At 38.1% G+C, this 24,137-nt stretch overlaps 1 protein-coding gene across 1 annotated transcript; it reads left to right on the top strand.

The window, feature by feature from the left end:
• The first annotated feature begins 3,928 nt into the window (after positions 1–3,928).
• DNASE2B (deoxyribonuclease 2 beta) lies at positions 3,929–23,870 on the top strand. Its single transcript, XM_044674207.1, has 6 exons — positions 3,929–4,041; positions 9,196–9,373; positions 16,801–16,882; positions 18,852–19,013; positions 22,164–22,361; positions 23,536–23,870. The coding sequence occupies exons 1-6, from the start codon at positions 3,929–3,931 to the stop codon at positions 23,868–23,870; spliced, it is 1,068 nt and encodes a 355-aa protein (XP_044530142.1).
• Positions 23,871–24,137: the final 267 nt, after the last annotated feature.

Genomic DNA, 24,137 nt, shown 5'->3' with positions numbered 1-24,137 from the left:
AACAACTAAAGCTACTATTGAAGAAATGAAAGGAGCAGTCACCTGTCTTCAAACTAGGAAGTCCAAAAGTTTCCTATGATAAGTGTAACCAGGGCATCTCAGACCATTAGCCAAGACTCTGATGTCATTATAGAGAGTTTCATTGGCTCACTTGTCTTCTCAGACTGATGTGGATAAAGGACAGAAAGAGTTGATTTTATATGCATGAGAGACCCCATAGTATCAACACGTTGATACCCCTGTCACTATGGGTGCTAGATTTTGTGATGGTCAGGTGGCACTATATGGATAGGAGTTTGTCTCTAGGGCATTCAAGCTCCTGATCTCAGTGATGGCCTTTCAGGGACAGAGAAAAGCATGAGCAGAGAAACAGATTCCATCCTAAAAGGGGTTTGTGCTTTCAGAGAGGCTGGACCTGGAAATTAAATGGAATGTGTAGTCTCTGTTGCATGTAATTAATACTTCTTCTTTCATTATATATTTACCAATCTAATTAAACTGTGTTTAAATTACAACCTTAAGTGAATGTAGATAAATGAAGCAACATGAAAAGGATGCAACAGCAGTGTGACCAAGTAATAGGGTCTGAGCAATAGAATGACTGTTATACTCCTAGATCAAAATCTACAAAATCATAAAAGTGTAGAAGTATGGGCAGTATTGGGTGACCCAAAGCCATATACCCTGGGTTCCTTCTTGTTAACATAAGAACTTTTCCTAGTTCAACATGGCAAACACATTCTTTATTTTTCTGGAATAAGTCAAGTTGATCAGGAAAACATAGTATTTTACCAAAATAGCATATTTCTTAGGCTTCAAATGAAATGCAGAATTGGGGAAGGTGGGAAATTCTTGTCATGTGAACTTGTCTATACCATTCCATCTAGAGACTGAATATTTTAAATTCACTTATAAAACTTCTGTTCACCCCAAAATATTATGTTGTTAATAGTAAAATCTAAGATAAATATGAATGTATGGTTGATTTCTTTAATCACAGAATCCTTCCCCTGCCCCACTATGACAACACCATAGTTGCTTAATTATTTGGTTGATTGACAGATTAAATTATGCTTGTCCATAGAGGGCAGAACTAGAAGGAATTAATGCAAGTTGCAGAGAGTCAGATTTGGGGTTGAAAGGAAGGGAAAATTCCCAATAATCAGTTAACCAAAAGCAGAATAGACTATTTTGGGAATCATAAACTCTGCATCACAGTTTTCAAGAGGACAGCTAACTTTTTACCAGTGATAATATAGAAAGAGCTCCTGATCAGATATAGGTTTGACCAGATGGCTGTTGAGATCCTTGTTTTAGATAATGACAACAGGAGACAGGATGTTCATGGAAACATTTCACATTTAGATGTTCCAGGGATCTATAATTTCAAAAGTGTGTGTACAACTTCAACTGATATAGCTCATGAGCCCTCTAGGCTTTAGTTACTCATTTCCCAATCCTTTGCAATTTGGCTTGCCATCTCACTACTCAAATGAAACGGTTCTTCAGGATTAACAATAATCTCTCCAATGCTAAAACAGATGGCCTTTTTCTAAATTCTCACTCTTCTTCACCTCATTGAAGCATTTGACATCCTTGATTCCCCTTCTCTTGGATAATCTCTTCTCCTTTGAATTTTGTGATCTTTCTCTCTTCTTCTTTTCTAACTGCTCCTTCACAATCTTCTTGGCTGGACCATCATCATACATGCCCAATCCTCTAAATGTGATTGTTCCCCCAAGGTTCCAACTTGAATTGGATTGAAAAAATTTTTGGTTGAATTTCATGAATTGCTCTCCCCCCCTCAAATTTATCCATGTGGCACTTGACCCAGTATTAACATTTTGGCTAGCCTTGAAATAGTATATAACTAGATATAAAAAGGAACAAAATGCCCAATAAGTATGTCATAAAAGAATTAGGATCAGGTTTATGCTCCACCTAAAAAACAAATATTTATCCTGAGTCTCAGAGAATGTGGTAGTCATATTTACTAAATACACCTGTGCTTCCCAATTCTATCAATTTTCAATGACCTCAGGAGATATCCAAAAATGCACCAAAAATTTTCATACTGAAATAAATTTTAATCGACTTTAATTTTAAAAAATAAGCATAAATAATAATGTTGCTCCTTTAAAAAATACCGAGAGGTACTGTGAAATGAATCGAACCACAAAGCATGGCAATTTCAAAAAGGTTAAGAGTCACTGAAATTTTGGAATGTGTCCAAACCATATAAGACCTATACCTGTTGGGTCATAGGGAAGACTGATGAAGTCCGTGGGTTTGGAAAATGTGACAACTGGGAAAGAAACTACTGGCTTTTGTTCATAGAGCCTAGTTGAGCCAAACCCATTTGTGTTTGCTTGACTAGGGTAGATATGAATTTATCTTTTGCAGCAGCCTTCGAAGGGAATCAGGCTTGAGCTCATACTTTGTCCTGCAGAACCCTGGGAAGCTAAGGCTACTTCTGCATCCTCCAGATCAGTGTGGATTCACTCAGATTGATGCCAAGAGTCCTCTTTGGTCTATACTCAAGAACGGTCCCTAATTCTGAGTGATTTTGTCTCAACCCACATCCCCAGTACTGGCTCTGAACCAAACCCAACTTCTGAGTGGGATGTGAGACTGTGAGACTACTCGCTACATTCTTTTCCTAGACTTCTGGTGGAAAATCACTCTTTCAAATACAATACATTCAAGTCAATGGTTTCTATGTTTCCCTATTTTTTCTCTCCTTCCAACCCTTTAAAGTAATAAGGTAATTCTCACCTCTTCATACCCATGGTGATGGGACATTTTCCCCTCAGTCTTCAGATTCTGTTTCAGAAATGATAAGAATGAATATCTGGAACAAAACTTATGTTGGTGAAGGTTTGGATTTTTTTATTTTCAGGGAAAGGTGGAAGGTCAGCATTGTTTGTTTGTATCCTATCATGACCGATTGGATATCTGGAGATCTTTAAGCTAAAGCTTCCCTTTGAATGGCTAAATCTGGGAGGTGGAGAGGACATGTCAATACTACCCATGAGGCACAGTTTAATGGAGTCTTATTTTGATTTTAACCCCTTCCTTTACTATCAGAAAAGTAGTTACTTTCTTCAAATAGATGATTATTTACTTCCAGAAGGGTAAAGGACAGGTAGTCTTCCTTACACAAGACCAGACCCATTTTTAAATTATCTTTATTTTCATTTTTGAAAGCTGGTGGTACATAGCATATAGCAAGCTAGTCATAGAATCAGATAGAACAGGGTTCATGTCTCACATTTAACCCATAATCTGGACAAAGCATTTAACCTCTCAAGACCCTGTGCAATTTTGTAAGAAAATAAGTTTCAGAGAATTTGCTGACTGCATTGATACAGGGAGTTTCCTCATTAAGAATGTTTCATCCCAGTGAAATCACAGGTTCCATTCCTTACCTGCTTGAAATGATAATTTTGCATCTGGTAAGGCGTCTGTGTGCCAGTGTATGTATGTAGTATTTCTCTCATTTAAAAAATCATGTTTGGAGTAGGTTGGAGAGATAAGAGGTGGGAATGGAAGAAGAAACAGGAAACAAATATTGAGCTCAATGGATATTTCTTGGCTTGAAAGGCTCACTCCAATCCTCCACACTACCGAAAGTTTGCCCTCAAGGGTTAACTATATTTCCCCTCCTGTCCAAGCTTTTTGATGACTTTTCAAGGCAGGCAAACAACCCAGCACAATTGCATCCTAAGTCACTTTGACTGCACTTGTGGTGGGACCACATAATTCTCCAAGATCTAGCCCATTCTGAAAGGGCAGGAATCCTGGACTGCGTGACGAAACTGAATCAAACAGCAGAGCTGACGGGTCTCAGAAGAAATACATTTTAGACACCCAGCCGTCTTTTTAAAGGTTGTCCTTTCTGGCATTTCCTAGAGGAGGCAGACAGAAAATGACAGCAAGATTATTAAGCATGGGCTTCACTGTGCTCTTTCTGAGCTCCTGTGTGCCCCCGGGAGCAGCTCGAATTTCTTGCAGAAATGAAGATGGTGATGCTGTAGATTGGTAGGTAAAGAAAATTCATAGGCTGGCTTTGGCAAATAAAATACACTGGGCTGACAGGCAAATGAAGTGAATGACTGTGGAATTCTTGGGATCCATGCTCTCCTCTTACTCCCATCCTCCACTCCACTCAAAGGACAGAGTCCACCTGCATTAATATTGTTATACACTGAAAAGGAATAGATGAAGATAGGACAGAAATGCTCCCCCTGGGTACAAACAGAGAACATCATGTAGGACACCCTCTACAACAACTTATGATCCTGGTCTATATCTCAGGGGTGGCTGAAAAGTATAGTGAGATGCCCAGATAGTTTTATTAAGTTTTTGCTTGTTTCCTCACTAAGATCCTTCCAGGATCCCATTCAAGTAGTCTCAGAAAGGTAAAGAAAGGTAATTTTCCCCCGAACATGGAAAATAGACTCCCCCCCCAAAATGGGAAAAATCAACACTATGGCCTTGTTCCTAGGGCACTATTTGAATAACCTTGATCTGAAAGGGTGACCACTGCAGGTCATTGACATTGGATGATGTTCCAAGGTGATAAGATATAACGTTGCTTAGTTCAAATTGCAAAATAACCATGAATTCTCTGATCTCTGATCACTCTTTGACTTTCTAATTGGGAGTAAACAGGCTTATGGTTCAAAGGATAATAGATTGAGAGATGGAAGGGACTTTAGAAAACATCAAGGCTATTCTTTTCATTTTTACAGATGAAAAATTGAAAGATTATGTGCCTTGCTCAAGGTTAAACAGGTAAAATTTGAACTCAGATGATCATATCAAATAATGTATGTAAAGCACATAAAAACCTTATATAAATATTAGCTATTGTTGTTCAAAAGTCATTTATTAAGTACCTACCACATGCCATTTACTGCATTACTGGCTAGAATTAGACTAAAACAAGGGTTCTAAATCTGCTGTCCAAAAATGTTTTTAATTGTTAATAATTTAATAACTGTATTCCAATATAATTGATTTCCTTTGCTATTCTACATATTTTCTTTTATGCATTTAAAACCATGATTCTGAAGAAATCTGTAGGCTTCCTCAGACTGCCAAAAGGATCCAGGAAACAAAAAGTTTAGAACCTCTGGTCTACCCTTCTAGTTCTGTATCCATGATCTTGACTCTTGGTCGAGTCATTTTCAACTATATTTTTTCCTGTCATTGATGCAAAGTGGCATTAATTAAAAATCCATCCTCTTCATTCCTACTGGCTCCCCCACAGCAAATATGTCAGAAGTTACTCCTTTGCTCTTGGATAAGTACACAATTGACAAATGTTCAAGGATAAGATCTCCATGGACTAAGAAAGATCCTGACAGAGCAAAAATCTGCTTTCCAGGATTTTTCCCTTTAGGGGAAAGTCTGATTAGACAATATATGTGCCTACTGAAGGCCTTAATTTACTAGAGGAATGGAATCAACCAGCATCAGAATTGAGGGGAAATTATTTAATTTCTCCTCCTCCTTCTCTCTCAGTGCTCAGCAGCTCTGATCTCAATAATAGTTGGTTCCAGTTCCAGTAAAATATGAGAGTGACCAGATTTCCAATTTTCTAGATTATTGGTCACAAGATCATGGATTTGGAGCAGGAAAGAACCTTAGATACCATCAGTTCCATCCTACTTATTTTACATTTGAGAAAACAGGACCTCAAGGAAGTTATGTCCACAGTCACACAGATTACAAGTAACAGATGCAGGATTTGAACTTGGAACAAGTTCCAAATTTCATATTCTCTTCACTGCACTGAAGTCCCAGAAGAGCTCCATTTTTAGAAGGAGAGTAGACAGGAGGAGTTTCAGAAATAATATCCAAAATTTCCACCTTTTTGCACTCAAAATGTCTTCTGGTGACCCCATTCTATGGGCAAAGGAATTGGGGGCACAAAGAAGACCTTGAAGTAGTTGAGATATCTTAGAACATTTGGATATACCTGTGCTGCTCTGATCAACTTTACAGAGTGTAGAGAGGAAGAGATTTACCTCCTATAGTTTCTTAACCTTTGTATGTCAAAGATCCCTTTGGAAGTCTGGAGAAGCGTATAGAATCCTCTGCAGAATAATGTTTTTCAATGCACAAAATAAAATGCATAGGATTACAAAGGAAACAAATGATATTCAATAATTATGAAAAAACTTTTTTAAGTTCATGGAACCAGGAGCAGGTAGATGGTTCAGTTAACCAGAAACGAGAAAGCCAGAACTAGAGATGGGAAGTCAAATTTGGCCTCAGATACTTGGTGATCCTGGACAAGTTATTCAACCCAAATTGCCTAGTCTTTACTGCTTATCTGCCTTGGAACCAATACTTAGTATTGATTCTAAGAAGGAAGGTAAGGGTTTAAAAAATAAAAGTTCATGGAAGCCAGATCAGAAACTCTTAATCCTAGATTAATGCAAAGAATATTCTCAGTTGTGAAGGAATTCAACATGTAGTCACAGTGACATTGGAATTGGGCCAGAAGACTGTTTCCCTTGAGTCCAACAGATCTCCCTGTTTCCAGGGAGGAGGAGATGATAAGTTTACAAAATAAGGAAGAAGCAATATTTCCAAAGCTCTGTTCTATTATTGATTTTCAATGACCAACTAATAAAGAACACTTCTCATTTCCTGACAGAGAGATGATAGACTCAATATGCAGAATGAGATGCATCTGGGGACATGGTCAGTCTAAGAATTCTTGACTATCTGTGTATTTGTTACAAGAGCTCAATTGTTTATTTTTTACTGAAGAAATAATAAATTTTAATTTTTTAAAAGTTGCATACCAAAGTGTTTCCCCCTTTCCAGGGAACAGATTCGTGGCTATCATTCTTGAGCATATCAGACCATTAGTCCTCAAGAGGGTCAGCTGCTCTCCAAAGTATGGAGAAAGGAGGCTGTGGTGATAGCTGCTTCCTGCCTACCCTCCTTGCATTTTATCATTCAGGATCTAAAACTTGTTAAGATAAAATAGTAATACCAGAGAGACACAGGGAGAGGATGTTAGACTCAGGATCTATCATACACTCCAGTTAAATTCAGAATGGCTATTGAGAAGGGAACAAGTGGTAGTGGATACTACAAAGAGTTAGGGATTGGGGCTGGGACAAAATAGAATATTATTGCCTATGTGAAAGAAATTCTAAAACAGAACAAGGAATGAAATAAATTTGGTAATATGGGTGTGGAGGAGATTATTATATAGATTCTATATCCCTATCCTTAGATTATAGGCATGTAGATTATGCCTATAATCTAAAGGTAGATTATAGGCAAAGGATAGGGAAGCCACTATATTTTATATTTTCTGATGAAGCAACTATAGAGAAGCCCTGAGGATTCTACTCTCCCTTTGACTAGAAGAGATCTTAGCATCTAGAGGGGCATTGCCTGTTTGCATCCCTTTGGTCAGAAGGCTTTAAATAATTGATGTTCCATTTGGAGAGAGAGAAAGAGAGAGAGAGAGAGAGAGAGAGAGAGAGAGAGAGAGAGAGAGAGAGAGAGAGAAAGAGAGAAGATGAGAAGAAAGAGAGAGATGGAGAGAGGGAAATAGATAGATAGTTAGATAGATGGATAGATAGATAGATAGATAGATAGATAGATAGATAGACAGAGATATAGAGATATATGTCTTGTAAACCTTAAAATATTTTAGACATATTGGCTAATTTCATATTCTGTTAAACTCAGCAGATAAACAGTACCAAAATGGGAGCACCATTACAGATCAAGCTCTTGTCCATAATCACTTGCATGACATTGATCCACAAAAACAAGAATATTTTAAAAGATTTAACCATAGCAAATACTAATGACATCCAAACTTCATGGAATGAAGAGCTATAAAAATTTGAGGCCTAAAAAGGAGATCAAAATTATGTTGAAATAGGATGAGAATCTTATTAATGCTGTTGATTTGTCTGCTATGAGAGGTACCAAGAATGTTTTTCAAAGAACCTATAGAAGATGACCTTATATTCTCATGTTTTTATTCAATTGCAAAAAATTGGGTATGTTCAGGTTTATGTTGGTAAATATCTAACAATTGGTTCCATGGAAATATGTTACATTTTTGGGTTTAATAGCAATTATTAACATTTTCTCCATCACTTTCTAAAGTCTAACCAGTCAAGAAAACAATAATCAGCCCCTATTTATAGCATTTGCTGATTTCTGAGATATAAATGCTCACTCTAAAAATTTAACAATCAGCTCTCACTAAGTAGGTTCCAGCACACCTCTATCTGTATTTTGTTCACTTATGTAATAGAGTTATATAGATGGAGTTTGGGGCTTGGAGTGGGAAAGACTCGAGTTCAAATCTGGCTTCAGATATTTCCTAGCTGGGTGATAATAGATAAGTCACTCTACCTCTATTTGCCTTAGCATCCTCAACTATCAAATAAGAAAAATAATAGTATCTCTGTCCCAGGGATACTATGAGGATCAAATGAGAAAATATTTGTAAAGTGCTTAGCACAGTGCCTGGCACCTAGTAGGTCCTGAAAAAATGCTTATCGATAGACTGAACTGACAAATAATGAGATAAGTATGATAAATAGTCATAATAATAATAGCTGGCATGTATCTTTAGGGTTTATGGAGTGCTTTACCTAAAGCAGTGATGAGCAAACTGTGGCTCTGGGCCAGATGTGGCCCCCTGAAATGTTCTATCCAGCCATGCGACATTAGACATTATTCCTAATCTGATGAATACAATGAGTAGGATACAATACAATGAAACTTCAAAAGAGTTGCCTTAGAATTAGACTGACAGATGAGCATTTCCTTTCCTTTGGCCCCCTCTTTAAAAAGTTTGCCCATAACTGACCTAGAGCATTGAATTTGACTCTCAAAACAACCCTGTGGAATAAATACTGCTCTCACCCCCTTTTTATAGAAGATGAAACTGAGTCTGAGAGGTTGTTATTTGCCCAGGGTCATCCAGTTGGTATCTACAGCAAGATTTGAACTCTTGTTCTCTTGGCTCCCACTCCAAGACTCTATCTGTTATTCCATCCTGTCTCTTTCACCAATGAAAGATTCAGACAAAGTACTCTAGGAAAATTTGAGAGTGGAAGAATATTTTTGGCTGTGGGAAGAAAGGGATCGTAGAAGAGTGGGTATCAGATTTGACTCTTGGATCCTTTTCTTTTGCAGGTTTGCCTTTTATAAGTTACCCCAGAACAGAGAACAGAAAAACCGAAGTACCGGTTTAGAGTACATGTACCTGGATGCTATGACTCACAGATGGCGGAGGAGCCAGGGACTAGTCAATATGACCCAGAGCATCTTAGGAAGGACATTACAGCAGCTTTATGAAGCACATGAAGCTAAGGTAAGCCAAGCTTGAACATACCCTTGTAAGATAATTTTGCTGAAATAGAAAATAAGACAAATACCTCCTAGGACTTGAGACCATTCATTTATTCAGAATTGTTCAATTATTTAGCTTTTTTTATGTGCCGGGAAGTGCACGAGGTGGTGGGAATGGAAAATGAAAGCATATCAAGTCTTTAGGAAGCTTATAATCTGTCTTTTGGAAGTAAGGGGTAGGGGCGAGTTCCGTAGCACACTGTAGTGGATGGAGGGCTAGATTTGGAGTCACAGGTTCATTGATTAAGAGCTGGAATGGGCTTTAGAGATTATCTAGTCCAATCTTCTCATTTTACAAATAAGGAAACAGTTTCAGGGATGTTGGGTGATCTTCTCAAGGTACACAGGGAGAGGAAGTTTGTTTTAGTGGATGGAAAATCAACCTTGGAGGGAAGAAGGTCTATAATAAATCCTCTGGCTTTGTGTCTAGGGGCAAGTCTCAACCTCTCAGTTCCCTAAGTAACTCTCTAAGACTATATCTTTCAGAGAAGGTGCTGATGAGCCTTGATGGAAGGAATGATATTTAGGGAAGGGATCAATCATCAGGGACAGGTTTTCTAGTCAAGGTGGGAACTGAGGTGGGTTGAAGGAAGAGAATGACTTCAGCCAGGTAGAGATGAGGGAGGAACACATTCTAAGCCTAGGGAGGAGTAGCAGCAGAGGCACAAACATAGGAGAGAGCAATGGAGGACAGTAAGCAGTCCAGTTTGACTAGAATGCCAAGTACACAAAGGGGAATCGTGTGAGACAAGCCTGACTTGTGTAAGGATCAAAATCAATTTAACTCAGAGCTACAAACTAGGCAGCTGTGTGCAGACCTCTGAAAACCAGAGAGAAGACTAGAAGGGACAGGAACAACTCTTGGGGCCATGCTGATTCAAGACCTTAAGACTGAGTTGTCATACTGCATAGCAAGGCTAAGTTTTGTCAGACTCAATATCCTGTCAGTGGTATCCCTAGACATGAGTTGAGACAATTCTCTAAATAAACTAGGCTGCCAGGAAAGCTATCTCTACTTGCTTTGTATTTGCTATGTGTTAGTTTTTTCCTAGTAGAAAGAGAAGAACAAATATTCCTTGAACACAAACATAAAACTACAAGCCTGAACTTTTCCATGATTAAGGCATGGACCATGGGTTGTTTTTTTCCTTAGTGGTGATGAATAGGGTCTGGCTCATTCATAAAACCCTCTCTGGGTTACTCTCCTATATAGAAGTAGTTGGCACAGTGGACAGAGTACAGGACTTAGAGTCAAGGCAACCTAAGTTTGAAGTCTGCCTTAGATACCTACTAGTTGTATGAACCTGGGCAAATCATTTAACCTCTATCAGCCTCAGGTTCCCTACCTGTAAAATGGAGATAATAATAGCACCTACCTCCCAGAGCTGTTTTAAGGATAAAATAAGTGAAAATATGTAAAGCTAGGTGGAACAATGGATAGAGTAATGGATCAGGAATCAGAAAGATCTGAGTTCAAAGCCAACTTCAAGCACTAACTGTGTAACTGTGGGCAAGTCATTTAACCTTTGTATAAGTTTCTTCATTTGTAAAGTGAGGATAATAATAGCACCTATGTCCCATGGTTTTTATGAGGACAAAATGAGGTAATAATTGTAAAGTGCGTTAGCACAGTACCTGGCACATAGTAAACTCAATAGTCATTATATTCCATTACTGGTTATTATTATGGCACTTTGCAAAACATGTATAAATGTTAGTTATTATCAATTATGTTAACTTATTGTTAACTTACATAAATACTACTTATTAACTTTGTTAACTCTTTATTAACTCATATAAGCACTAGTTATTATTAACTATGTTAAATAGTTATTTCCAACATATATAACGCTAGTTATTGACTATGATAACTAGTTGTTAACTTATATAATGCTAATTATTATTAATTAATATGGCAAGACATTTTAGTAAGGAGTTTATGAGCTAGAGAAATAAATGGAATGAATTGGCCAGATCTGAGAATGAATTTGCCACCTCAGATCTATAATCATCACACTAGAACTGTTTGCGTTAGCACCACATAACAGGCAGGGCAGCAGCTTCTCTCTTATACTCTGATGACCTGCACTAAGACAAAAGGGCAAAGACAAGTAGGATATTCAGTGACAGTGTTTGAGACTCAACTTTGTGATTCTGCTTTTGTAGAAGTTTTGGAAGATGAAGAAGGGAGACTATGAGGACTTTGTTACCCCCAAAGCAGCCTTAATGCTGCATTCAGATGCTTCTGAGCCTCATTTTCTCCATGTCACAAATTGGTATCCCAAATGGATCTCCCATTTTGTATGTGTTCCTCAGGAGTATCTTATGGAAATATGTTGTCTTGGAAAGAGAGTTGATAAAGGGCTTTAGTCTTGGTTCTGACACTCACAAGCAAAAAAACACAGGATGAATCAGAAGCCACATCATCACTCAATTCCTCATTTGTAAAATGGGACTAATCATACTTAAACTTCCTACTTTACAAGATTCTAAGGAATGTACTCTGTAAATCTTTAAGTGTTCTATATGGGGATAAATGTGATTTAATGAAGAGAGAACTGGCTTCAGCCTTTTGTGCATAGGTTGAAAATAGATAGTTGCTCAGGTCACTTTCAAAGCTCAAATTCTCTCTTTCTTCTCCTTGCCCCTTGCCCCAGTCAGTGCCACCCTAGTGGCAACTCAGAGATCATGGGACTCTGACATCAACCTAACAAATTCTATTTCATGCCATGCAACAAATGTTTCTTGAACATCACCAAGACAATTAAATGTTTTTTGCCCTCAAGAGGCTTACACTCAATTGAACCCAGAAGTTCTTCACCTTGGGTCAATATGTTTAAAAAAAAACATTTTAATATTTTTATTTCAATATCGTTGATTTCTTTTGTAACCCTAGGTATTTTATTTTTAGCATTTAATATTATTATTCCTAGACGGGGTTGATAGCTTTTGCCAGAGAGGTCCATGACATAAAAAAGATTAAAATCCTAAGCTCTAAACACTTGTATCCAAACTCTTTGGACATAGGTGGTTGATTCTTAAATCAGACTGTTGCCCCAGGGTGGCCTGCCTCCAAATGTTCTTGTTCACCATCTGCTGCTCAGTGACTAAAGCCTGGCCTCCAACCAGCTATGAGAAGGCTGACCACAAGTCAACTGCTGTCCAGTGGCACACAATCATATGTCCTGGTATTAGGAACCTGGAACTCTGCCTCGGTGTTCTACTGCCAATGCAGGGAAAAATGCTATTTAAAAAAAACCTCAAAGGAAAAATTCATCTCTACTCTGGAGATTGTATGATGTGTGAATTTGAACAATTCATGTGAGATTCACCTGTCACCAGGACAGCCCTTTGGATGTTGGACACCAAATTCGAGTCCTTATTTGTGGAATTGTTCATATTAGAGTAATGCAATCATAAGAAGGAAAATACTTCATTCCAAGCCCCTTGACTTTACATATCAAATGTAACTTCCTGGCTCTTTTGAACACAGTCTCAGGAGCTTATTGATTGTCCTGGGGAGACATGGAGACATCATGAATATCACGGAAACATCTTGATGATAGAAATTGCCTCATTTTTGTTTTTATAGCCCCCAGCAATTATCATGCCACTTGCCACACCATCTACACTTAGAATCATAGAATATTAGAACTAGCAAAGTAAGTGATGATGATAATGATGATGAAAATCCTAGTGTCAAGTATATCTTAGGTCTTTATACTCATAGAATTATAGCTAGAAGGTACTTAGAGCTCATCAATTCCTTCATTCTACAGATAAAGAACTGAGGCCCAAAGAGAAAAGGTGGCTTGCCCAAGATCATACAGGCAATGCATTTAAGATGGGAGTTGAATCCAGTCTTCCTGATTGAGTCCAACCATTTTGCAATGCTTCCTCCACTTAAAAATTTCTTTATTGAATTTAATTGTATTAGAGATAACTGTGGAAAAAGCCACTTAGCTGAATCAATTGATTGATAAACCTTTGTTAAGCATCTATTATGTGCTAGGCACTGTGCTAGATGTTGAGGATACAAAGACAAAGATGAAATCATCCCCATCTTTAAAGAGTTCTAATTCTATCATAAAGACCCCCAAACTTTTATTATAGTCTGCTTTGTCAAAATGGATATTCCCTAAAGCAAAGATCCTTGATCTGTGGCCTATGACCTTTAAAAATATTTTGATAATTGTATTTTAATATAATTGGTTTCCTTTATAATCCTGTATATTTTATTTTTGTACCTAAAAATATGATTCTGAAAAGGGATATAGAGGCTTCATCAAAAGAGTGCCAAAGGTATCCATGACACAAAAGAGATTAAGAACCTTTGCCCTAATGAAAGAGAGATGTTGATTTTGTAAGGGAATTAAACTTCTCTAGTAGAACTGGGTGACAACTGCATCCTTCCTGACTCCCTACTTCACAAGATGGAAGCAGGGTTCTTAGTCATTGTTCCATTGACTCATTAAGTAGAGAGCTGCCCCTAAGAAAGATTTATGGAAATCATCTTTGTTAGTCATATCTAAAAGCACATCTTTGGTGCCTACCTGAAAGTTGATGCTGTTTAAAACAGAATTTAAAAAGTACAAGATAAAAATCCCTGAAACATAGCATGGAACAGTCCTCAGATCACAAACTCACGAACTTGGCCTTAGAGACTCCCCTGGATGTTTTGAGAATGCGGTGGTATTTATTTAATGGGGAGATTCACGCAAGGAAATGAAATGTTATGCATACAATTTCACTGTTTTTCCAAGCAGGAAAATATCAAGCTAAAAAAGGTGATAAGCCATTGAAAAATGAACTGAAGAGAGAGTCTAGAAGAAATGCTTCCATCTCAATGGGAAATGCTCTGTGGGGTAGTATTGCATTCAGTATCCATATTGACAGCCATGACCCTAAGGACAGGTCCTCATTACCATTCCCTGGATGATTGCTCTAGTCTCCTAACAAAATACAAAAGCATCTTCTCTTCTCTATTTTGCCAGTTGAATTTTACATCCATCTTTTAAAGTTCAATTTAGATGCAGCCTATTCCCTGAAGACATTCATCCATCTTCCTAAAACAACTCTTGAAGTCCATTTAGGAAGGCTATCTCATGGAGAATCTATGAGAAGGGACCTAAGCAAGGCCATTCCAAGGAGCATGTGTAGATATGGGCTTTGGAATGACAATCTCAGGCTCTTCCCCACTCATCCTCCCTGGGATGACCCCACTAAACTGGCAAAGCCCTTTGTATCATACTTCTCTAATGCATTAACCATATAATTTAGTTATCTAGTTATTCTACTAGTCATCCTGCTATGAAATTGTAATCTTCAAGGAAGGCAGAGACTATTTCCCTCCCTACCAACTTGACCCCTAACACAGTGCTCTGAACACTTCAACATCCTACTGGAAATGGAAAAAGTAATGGCCTTCTCAATCAGGGATGATGGATTTGAATCTCATGGAAATGGAAAATCCACTATAGCGGCAATAGGGGAGAAAGCACTGAGTTTGAAGACCTGAGTTCAAATCCTGCTTCAGATACTTCCTAGCTATGTAACGCCAGGCAAGTTATTTAACTTCTGTCTGCCTCAGTTTCTTCATCTGTAAAATGATTAATTTTAAGGCCACTTCCAGTTCTATTGCTATGATCCTTTCCTTTTCTCCACAGCTATTGTAATTGTTTTCCCTTCTCATATATAAACTTATCTATTCATGTGTTGCAAATATTATGTCTCTCAGTAGCATACAAGTTCCTTGAAGGCAAGAACTACTTTTTGTTTTGTCTTTGTATCTTGATCACTTAGTATAGTGTCTGGCACATAATAGATGCTTAATAAATGCTTGTAGGATTTGGGCTGGATTGAATTGGACTAGGCTGGACCACAGACATTCTGACAGATGTTTGCTAAACTAACTCAGCTGAAAGGAATACCTAATGAGGACTCTTCATTCAGAAGGGAGTAAGGACTAGTACTGCTCCCTAAGGCAACATAAAAGAAAGGACAAGAGCCAATATGACTGGATATTATAGCCCAGACCAGTCAGTTGTCAAAAAAGAATCATATATTGATAATTATCTCTATCTCCAAACTCTATCCAGAGAACACCTATGTTATCAGTGGGGAAAAGCCCAGACATTATTCTGGCTGATTCTTTTTGCTTCATTTCCTGAACAAATATTTAGCCACTATTTTGTTGTATGTTCTAGTTGTTCAATGACAAACCCAAGTCTCAAATAGGAGAAACAAAACAAAAACAAAAGGAGAAAGGGTGAGTGAGAGAAAGAATACCTCCCTCTTCTATCAAGGTGGAAGAAAACTGCTTAATAATTTTATTTATATAGAAATATATAACATATAAACTATGATATATATAAATGTTATATATGTGAACAAATAATTATAATTATAATGATCTTAAGGGCTAACATTTATATAGCATGTAAAGGTTTGCACAGTACTTTACCTATATTATCTCATTTTATCCTCAGAATAACCTGTGAGGCAGGTGCTATTATTAGTTCCATTAGTACTAATTATTGTCAGTAATAGTACCATTAGTACTATTATTAGTATTTTTATAAATGAGGAAATTGACATTGAAAAATGTTGTGACTCACCCATGGTCACACAACTCTAGATCTGAATATTTTGATAGTGGACTATTTCTGTTCACTATATACAAAGCTCTGCCTTTGTGCCTTTGCTCTAGCTGTTGTCTGGAATGCTCTCCTTTCTCATTCTGGCCCATTAAAATCCCTGACTTCCTTCAACAACAACAATAATGACGGATTTCTGGACCTGGAGTCAGAAAGATTTGAGTTCAAATCTGGATTCAGTTGCTTCCTAGCAGCATAATAATGGGCAACTTACTGTCTGCTTCCATTTCCTCAGCTATAAAATGGACATCATAATAAAACCTAAAAGAATTGTTGAAAGTATCAAACAATATAATATTCATAAAGCATTTAGTATAGTGCCTAACACATAGTAGGTGCATAATAAATGTTTATTGATTGATTATTGATTGATTAAAGGTAGGGATTACTTCTGTTTTTTCTTTCTCTCCCTGGCACATAGCATAGCACTGGCCTATAGTTAAGTGCTTAGTAGATGCTTGTTGACCAATTGGTTCTAAGATCATCACTGTACCCACTTCCCCAAGCTGCCACTCCCAACTATAGCAAGATCATGCAAGGGCAAAAAGCAGGATGGCCTTATCCAGATGACTTTAAAGAGCTCATATTGCTCCATGAACTGCCTCCTAAGGGCATGGATGAGATCTCTAGAGTGTTCAGGAAAACTTCCCATTCCACACCATGTAGGTAGCAAAGTTGTCTGCTGTGCCATGGGAGATTGACTGTCTTTTAAAACTATAATGTGTTTCTGCAGAACAACAGTACTGCCTACCTGATATATAATGACAATGCCCCTCGGTCTGTGGATTACAGCTGGAAGCAAGGGCATGCAAAAGGTATGGCAATAGCCCCAAGTCTGTGTCTTCTGTCAAAGATGAAATTCACCCACAAACTTGGATTTATTTATCCTTTAAGATTCATAGAACGCCTTTCCCCTGAGAACTCAAAGCCCTGTGCCAACAATTTGAAAACAAGCAACCTTCTGGGGAATAAAGCAGCATGTGCCCAGCTAGGGACAGGCAAGCAGGGAAGGTGGTCAAATAGAGAGACTCTAACCCCAGGGACAATGACATGTGTGCTGAGAGATGATGATACCTGGGCAGAGCTGCACATTCCATCTAGGGGGAGGTTCCTATTGGGAGACAGCCAGCTTCATTATGCAATATTAATTTGGGCGTCTGGCCAAGTATTTTCCATTTCAACACAAGCCATAAGAGAGATTTAGAACTACAAGGAACCTCAGAGGTCATACAGTCCCAACCCTTTATTTCATAAATGAGGAAACTAAGCCCCAGGAAGGAGAAGAGAGGTAGCACATGGCAGAACCTACCAGGATTGGAACTGAGGTTCTTCATCTCCAAATCCACTGCTTTATTTGGTCTTCTATATCTAGTCTATTTCCATGCAGATTCTGTGGTCACAGAATTGAAGAATTGGAAGGGTCTTTAGCAGTCCTCTAATCCAAATGGTACATAAAAGGAATCCTTGTTATATTATACCCAATGAGAAGCCATCTAATCTCTATTTGAAGACTCCCAAAGAGGGAAGAACACACTTTTCTCCTGAAGCAGCCCATTCAGTTTCTGGACAGCTCTAAGATTTTTTTTTTCTAACACTGACCCTAAATTTTCTTCTTTGTAACTTCCATCCATGACTCCTTGTTCTGCCTTCTAGGGCCAAGCAAGACATGTTTTATCTCTTTTCCATATGGCAGAGCTTTCCATATATAAACATAGTGATTACATTTCCCCTGAGTCTTCTCCGAGCTAAACATCCCTAGAGTCTTCCACCTATCCTCATATGCCTTGGACTCAAGACTCATCACTATCCAGGCTGCTTTCTTGATTCATTTTTTTCCCTTTTGCAAATGTGTAAGCCCTGATATTAAGGCATTGGTATAAAAGTACACCAGGTTCCACTCTTCTATTAAAGCAATTATGAATGCATTATAATTGTTTGTACATTTAGTGTAATAGTAATAGCTCCACTAATAGAAAAACCACCGAATGTGTTTACCAACACAGAAGGGCTCTTCCACACTTTTGTTTAAAACCTTGTTTCATAAGATTATGAAAATCATTCCATAGTCTTCTTTCTTGGGTTTTTCTTGTTTTCTTTCTACCCGTTTGCCTTTTGTGCCTCTTTCTGTGTCTTGGCAGCATTGGGCAACTCCCCCTACCACACACATGGGCTTAATTATCTTTAGGTACAAACACATAGACACAAATTGCTGAGGACCCTTTTTCTCCACATAATTTTCCTTTGGAAACTCATTTCCCTTTGGCTTTTTCTCAGGCTTTTGGAAGCAGTTGGGCAGGGAAGACACTTGCTTAAGCTTCCTTTCCTTCTTTAACGAGGTCATATTCCAAGTTAGCAAACTACATTCTGCCAAAACAAACCCTCCCTGTGGTTTCAACATGGGAATCCTTTTAACTCTTCTTAGGGAGGCTGGCTGGCTTCCTTCACTGGGGTGGCTAGCTGTCTAAGCCATAGGCAAAGTAACTCAAGCATGAATTGTTTTTGAAACCAGCAAACGTGTCATGTGCTCTTTTTTTTTTGACAGACAGTGCTAAAGGAGCTGAAGGAATATTTATTATATCAATGAACCATTAGCCTAAAGCTGTTACAAAGCTTGTCCATGATCAGCTTAGAGTTTTACAGCTTTGGGGTGTGTTTTTAAAAAGAAAGAGACAGAAACCAAAAGAGATGGAGAAGTAGAGACAGAGACAGATAGTCAAAGGCAGAAGCAGAGAGATAAAGAACTTGGGTCTTCTAATTTATCTCTATTAACCTTATCTTTGACAGGTTTCTTACTTTGGGATAAATCTCAGGGATTCTGGCTGATTCACACAATTCCCCGGTTTCCTCCTTTTCCTGACGAAGGCTATAGCTATCCATCTACCGGGAAGAAATATGGACAAATTGGTATCTGCATAACTTACAACTACAGTCAATTTGTAGAAATAGGTAATACAGGTCACAGTGGGTTCTGATGTGGATAAGGTACTTCTCTGTGATAAGTTTCCATCCAAATGGTTCAGGTATTATGTTCTCTGGGGGAAATTAACTGGGCAATCTTATATCAGTTGGGCTCTAAAGAAAGGCGAAAGAAAATATGACCTACCTAAGAAACTCAAGCCTTAAGTTCCTTTTGAAGGAATTAATACAACTGAGAAGTTCTAGCTAGCTTTCTTTGAATAAGGGATCTTGAAATGAAAATAGAATCTACTATTGACCTGCTCAGAAATCTTGAAGAAATAATAGGGGGGAAAAAAGGAATAGAGAAATTTAAAGAAGAAAAATGAGTTGGACATATAACTTTTTAAAAGATATAGAATAAAATGGATATTTTTAAATGTGTCCCTACACGCAAGTCTACATAACTAATGTAGTACCCCTAATATCTTAGAAGGGGAACTAGACTTGGAAAAAATTTAAAATCCTTGGAGCAATGAGAAACCTGGGTTCAAATTCCACCTCAGTTAAGTCAGTCAGTCAATAAACATTTACTAAGCATTTCGTGCCAAGCAATGGGAATATAGATACAAGCAGAAATAAATGAACTTGAAGACAGAGAAACCTGGGTTCAAATTCCACCTCAGTTAAGTCAGTCAGTCAATAAGCATTTACTAAGCATTTTGTGCCAAGCAATGGTAATATAGATATAAGCAGAAATCCCTACCTTCAAGAAGCTTATACTCCAATTGGGGAAGAAAACACCCAAAAGGAAGCTGAAATTGAGGTCAGGGGGTTACAGTAGGGTCAGAGTAGAAGAAGTCCAGAATGTGTCTCTGATGCTTATTAACCGTATGACCATGGGGAAGTCACTTCAATTGTCTAAATTTCAGTTTCTTCATCTGTAAATTGGGGAGAATAAAACTTGGAGTACCTCTTTAGTGGGATTGTTTTTGAGGATCAAATGGCCAAATGTATGTAAAATGCACTATGTACCTCAAAGCATTCAAATGAGTAGTTGTTATTGGAATATTGGACACATAACCCAACTTACAGGTTTTAGCCTCTTTACCTTTCAAATGGAAGCAGTTGAATATGGTGGATAATATGCTGAGGTTGGAGATAGACATTGACTTGGGTTCAAATCCTGCCTTTTATGCTAAAGGTGAGGATTTGAACAAGTCATCTAACATCTAGATTCATAGCCGTGGAAAGCTTCTAGATATTTTGGAATGCATTCCTTCCAGTCCTGCTCAGGGGAAGAAGTAGTGTATGCTGTTGGCTTTTGTTTCTCTTAGAGAAAGGGGATATGGCAATGGGAATGTTCTGCCACAGCGTGGCAGACTCCAGACTCACCTACAGGTTGTGATCTGGATTGGTGTAAAGCATTTCCATAACAGGGATATCTGACAAACATCATAAATTCCTTTGAGTCTTTACATATCCATAAAATAAGGGTGTTGGACTATGTTATTTCTAGGATTGTTTTAAAATTTGATCTTCTTTTCATGATCATGATGTTCCAGCATTCTTCTTTACAGATGTTCCAGATGTCTCCTTAGATGCATCTAAGAAAAACCATTCTATAAAAAAAATCTATCTATATCTATCCATCCACCATCTTTCTTTCTCTATTGCTATCATCTCTTCCTCTATCATCTATCTCTCTCAGTCTCTGCTTCTCTTTGCTTGTCTCTCCCTCTCTCCCTCTCTTCCCCCTCCCTCCAAGTTCTTTTCCTATCCCTCCCCCCTTCCTCCTTCCATCTCTCTGTCTGTCTCCGTCTTGCCCACCCCACCCCCACTCCAGAAAGCTTAGCAGAGCAATGCAGTGTGTTGGATGGGAGAGTCAGCAAGGTGCTATAGATAGCCTGCTGGTTTGAGATTCAAAGGAAATGGGTTCAAATCCCAGCTGCTCCATTTACTTAACTATAACCTTGGACAAATAACCTCTTTGGCATCTGTTCTCTCATTTGTAAGAAGAGAGGAATCTCTAAGAACATTTGCAGCTCTAATTTTGAGGGGCCCATAATATTGGGATTTTACTCCCTTGGAGTTCCTCCAGAGTTTTTTTTTTAATTTTAAATTTTTTGTTGCTGATGCTACAGTGATTCTTGTTTAGTTTCTGCAGTAATACAGTACAGTCATGTTGAAGGCTTGCTATTCCCTTGTCTCTTCCTGTTAATTAACATAACAAAAACAGAAGGTGAGAAGAGACTTATCCTGAGTGGTTAGATGTATAAATAGGTTTAGAATCCCTCTCCTCAATAATAATAACTAGCATTTATATCTCACTTTAATGGGTAGAAAGGAATTTACATCCATTATCTCATTTGAACCTCACATGGAAATTACCGTGTGAGGTCAGTATTATGACAATTTTACAGATAAGGAAACTTAAGTCAGTTTTCCATTGTCATCTAGACAGAAGTTTTATTGTTATTCAGTAGTGTTCTATTCCTTGAGGTTTTTTCTTGGCAAAGATACTGGAGGTTTGCCAGTTCCTTCTTAAACTCATTAAGCAAATGGGGAAATGGAGGCAAATAGGGTTAAGTGACTTGCCCTGGGTCACATAGTAAAGGTCTAAGGCCAGATTTGAACTCATAAAGATGAATCTTCCTGACTCCAGGCCCAGCACTCTCTCCACTATGCCACCCTGGTACCCACTCGGAAATGTCTGAGGCAGAATGTAAACCCTGGACTTTCTGATTCCAAGTCCCATATTCTGTCCTCTGTCTACAATATACTGCTTCAAGTGTTACAATGAAAAGAGCACTGAATTTGGAAAAAAAAAACCTAGATTTAAACTTCAGCTTTGCCTTTTGAACAAGTGAATTAATCTCCGTGGACCTCAGTTTTCTCAACTGTAAAAGGAGAGTGAGAGAAGATGATCTTTGCGAGTTCCCTTGTAGATCTAAATCTTACATTCTTAATTTTCCCTCACCGACAATGGCTTCCAATCAATCTCTCTTCTGTGTCAGTTAGGCTCAATTCGTCTCACCAAAACTAATCAATTCTTTAATTAGATTAGATAAGGCATTAAATTCTGATGGCTACTAAGAAGGGCAGAGTAGAGAAGAGAACTCAAGCCAAAATAAGTCGTCCTTTTTCAATTCTTGGCAAGATTTGTGCCTCAATACAGTTTTTGTCTATTACTCTATCCAGATTCCCAGCTAATAAGCTGCATTCCAAACATCTATAGCTGCTCCATACCTGCCACCTTTCACCCAGAGCTCACCTATCTGCCTAAACTGTGTGCCCACTCCTCAATCCCCAGGATTCCTCACCAGCGCCTCTCCAGACTTCAGTCCATCCAAGGCCAAAACTTCCTGCATTTTGCAAAATCACCTTACTTTGTTGATGGTAAGAAAAATTACCACCTAAGGATATGCACTAGCTTTGGTGTGATAGACTTATTTGTATATGGTCAGAGAAGATTTTCTACTGTCATTTAGGTGAGGGAGTTGATGGGTAAGAAGAAGAGATGCCGAGAGGGTCCAAGGAAATATACTTTGGAGGATCTGAACTGAATCCCCTCACTAGAAGAGTTTTATCCAGAGAGCAAAAGATTTCAGTTACATCTTAAGCTACTTTTGAATCATTTAGTTTCTATAATAACATCAATCCAAGTCCCAAACTCGCATTATGTTTGCCAAAGGAATACAATGAATTCAACAAGGACTGATGAAGTTTCTTCTGTGTGGAAAGCATGGTACTATGCACTGGAGAGGTAAAGACAGAAAATGAAACAGCCCCTGTCATCAAAGAGCTTCCATTCTATTAGGGAGCACTAACAAGTACACAGGCAAAATACAAACAAGGGAAATACAAAGTAATTTCAGCAGAGAGAAAGAACTCGAACAATTGAAGGAATGTGGAAATATGGTATGTCTTGTACCTAGCACATAGTAGATATTTAAAACATGCCAACTGAGTGACTGGCTGACAGGATATGGCACCTGATCCGAGAACTGAAAGGAGCTAGTGATTTTAAGAAGCCAAAATATTTTACCTTAACAAAATATTTGTTCTCTCCCCCAGTCACAAGTGACTACTCTCAAGGTGCCGACAGAGGCAGCCAAGTGCCAAAATAGAACACTAGAACTAGAGTGAGGAAGACCTGAGTCAAATCCAGTCTCAGACATTTACTGGCTATGGGACCCTGGGAAAGTCATTTAAGCTCTGTCTGCCTCAGTTTCCTCATCTTTAAGCAGGAATAATAACATCACCTACTTCCCTGGGTTGTTAGGAGGATAAAATGAGAAAATATTTGTAAAGATTTTTTTTTGCAAATCTTTGCAAACCTTCGAGTACTTTGTAAATGCTAGCTATTATTACTTCCAAAGATCTCTCCTCTCTATTTTTATGACAATGAATATTTTTTGACCATATTATTTGAACTGCATCCCAGGGAGAGGAGTGATGTATGGGGGGATGTATCACGTCCCTTATTTTCAGAGGTTATGAAATATTTCCTTAGGCTATTATCTAAGTTTGGAAATACCAATTTAATTTTCTTTCTTTTCCTAATGCATAGATATCTATGTGGCTTGGATGGCTCAACAGTTGCAGACCAATTTGCTCGTAGAAACTTGGCAACCAAAGCTTCCATCAAACTGTTCTCTTCCATACCATGTTTATAATATCAAACAAATCAGGATGCCAGGACAGTTTACTTTTAGCTCTTACTACGATCATGCCAAATGGTGTGTTTCACAAAGATACAAGAGCCACTGGACATGCATTGGGGACCTGAACCGGAGCCCATTCCAGACTCGGAGGGGAGGAGGATTCATTTGTACCCAAAATAAGTACATCTATCTTGCATTTAGAGGCTTGATTCTGCACTACCAGAATTGCAATCAGTCTTAATCAGAGAGAACTGTTAGAGCATTGTGGACCTATGGGAATTCCTACTGTCCTTAAGATTTATCTATATCTTACATTCTAAGAGTCTATCTAGGAGGTTACCTGTTTCCTATAAAACCTTCAAATACAATATTATTTTTTCAAAACCTCCAACATAGTACTTTCCAAGAAAAGAGCTAATTTTTCTATTTTGAATTATTATTACATATAATTTAAAATATAGGAAAAACTATTAATTAGTTAAGGGAGTAAGTCAACTCAACAACTATC

This window comes from Gracilinanus agilis, chromosome 4 (assembly GCF_016433145.1).
Source record: "Gracilinanus agilis isolate LMUSP501 chromosome 4, AgileGrace, whole genome shotgun sequence".
Taxonomy (NCBI): Eukaryota; Metazoa; Chordata; class Mammalia; order Didelphimorphia; family Didelphidae; genus Gracilinanus; species Gracilinanus agilis.
The sequence above is the reverse complement of the archived record's forward strand: the minus strand, read 5'-3'. Positions and strand labels throughout refer to the sequence as shown.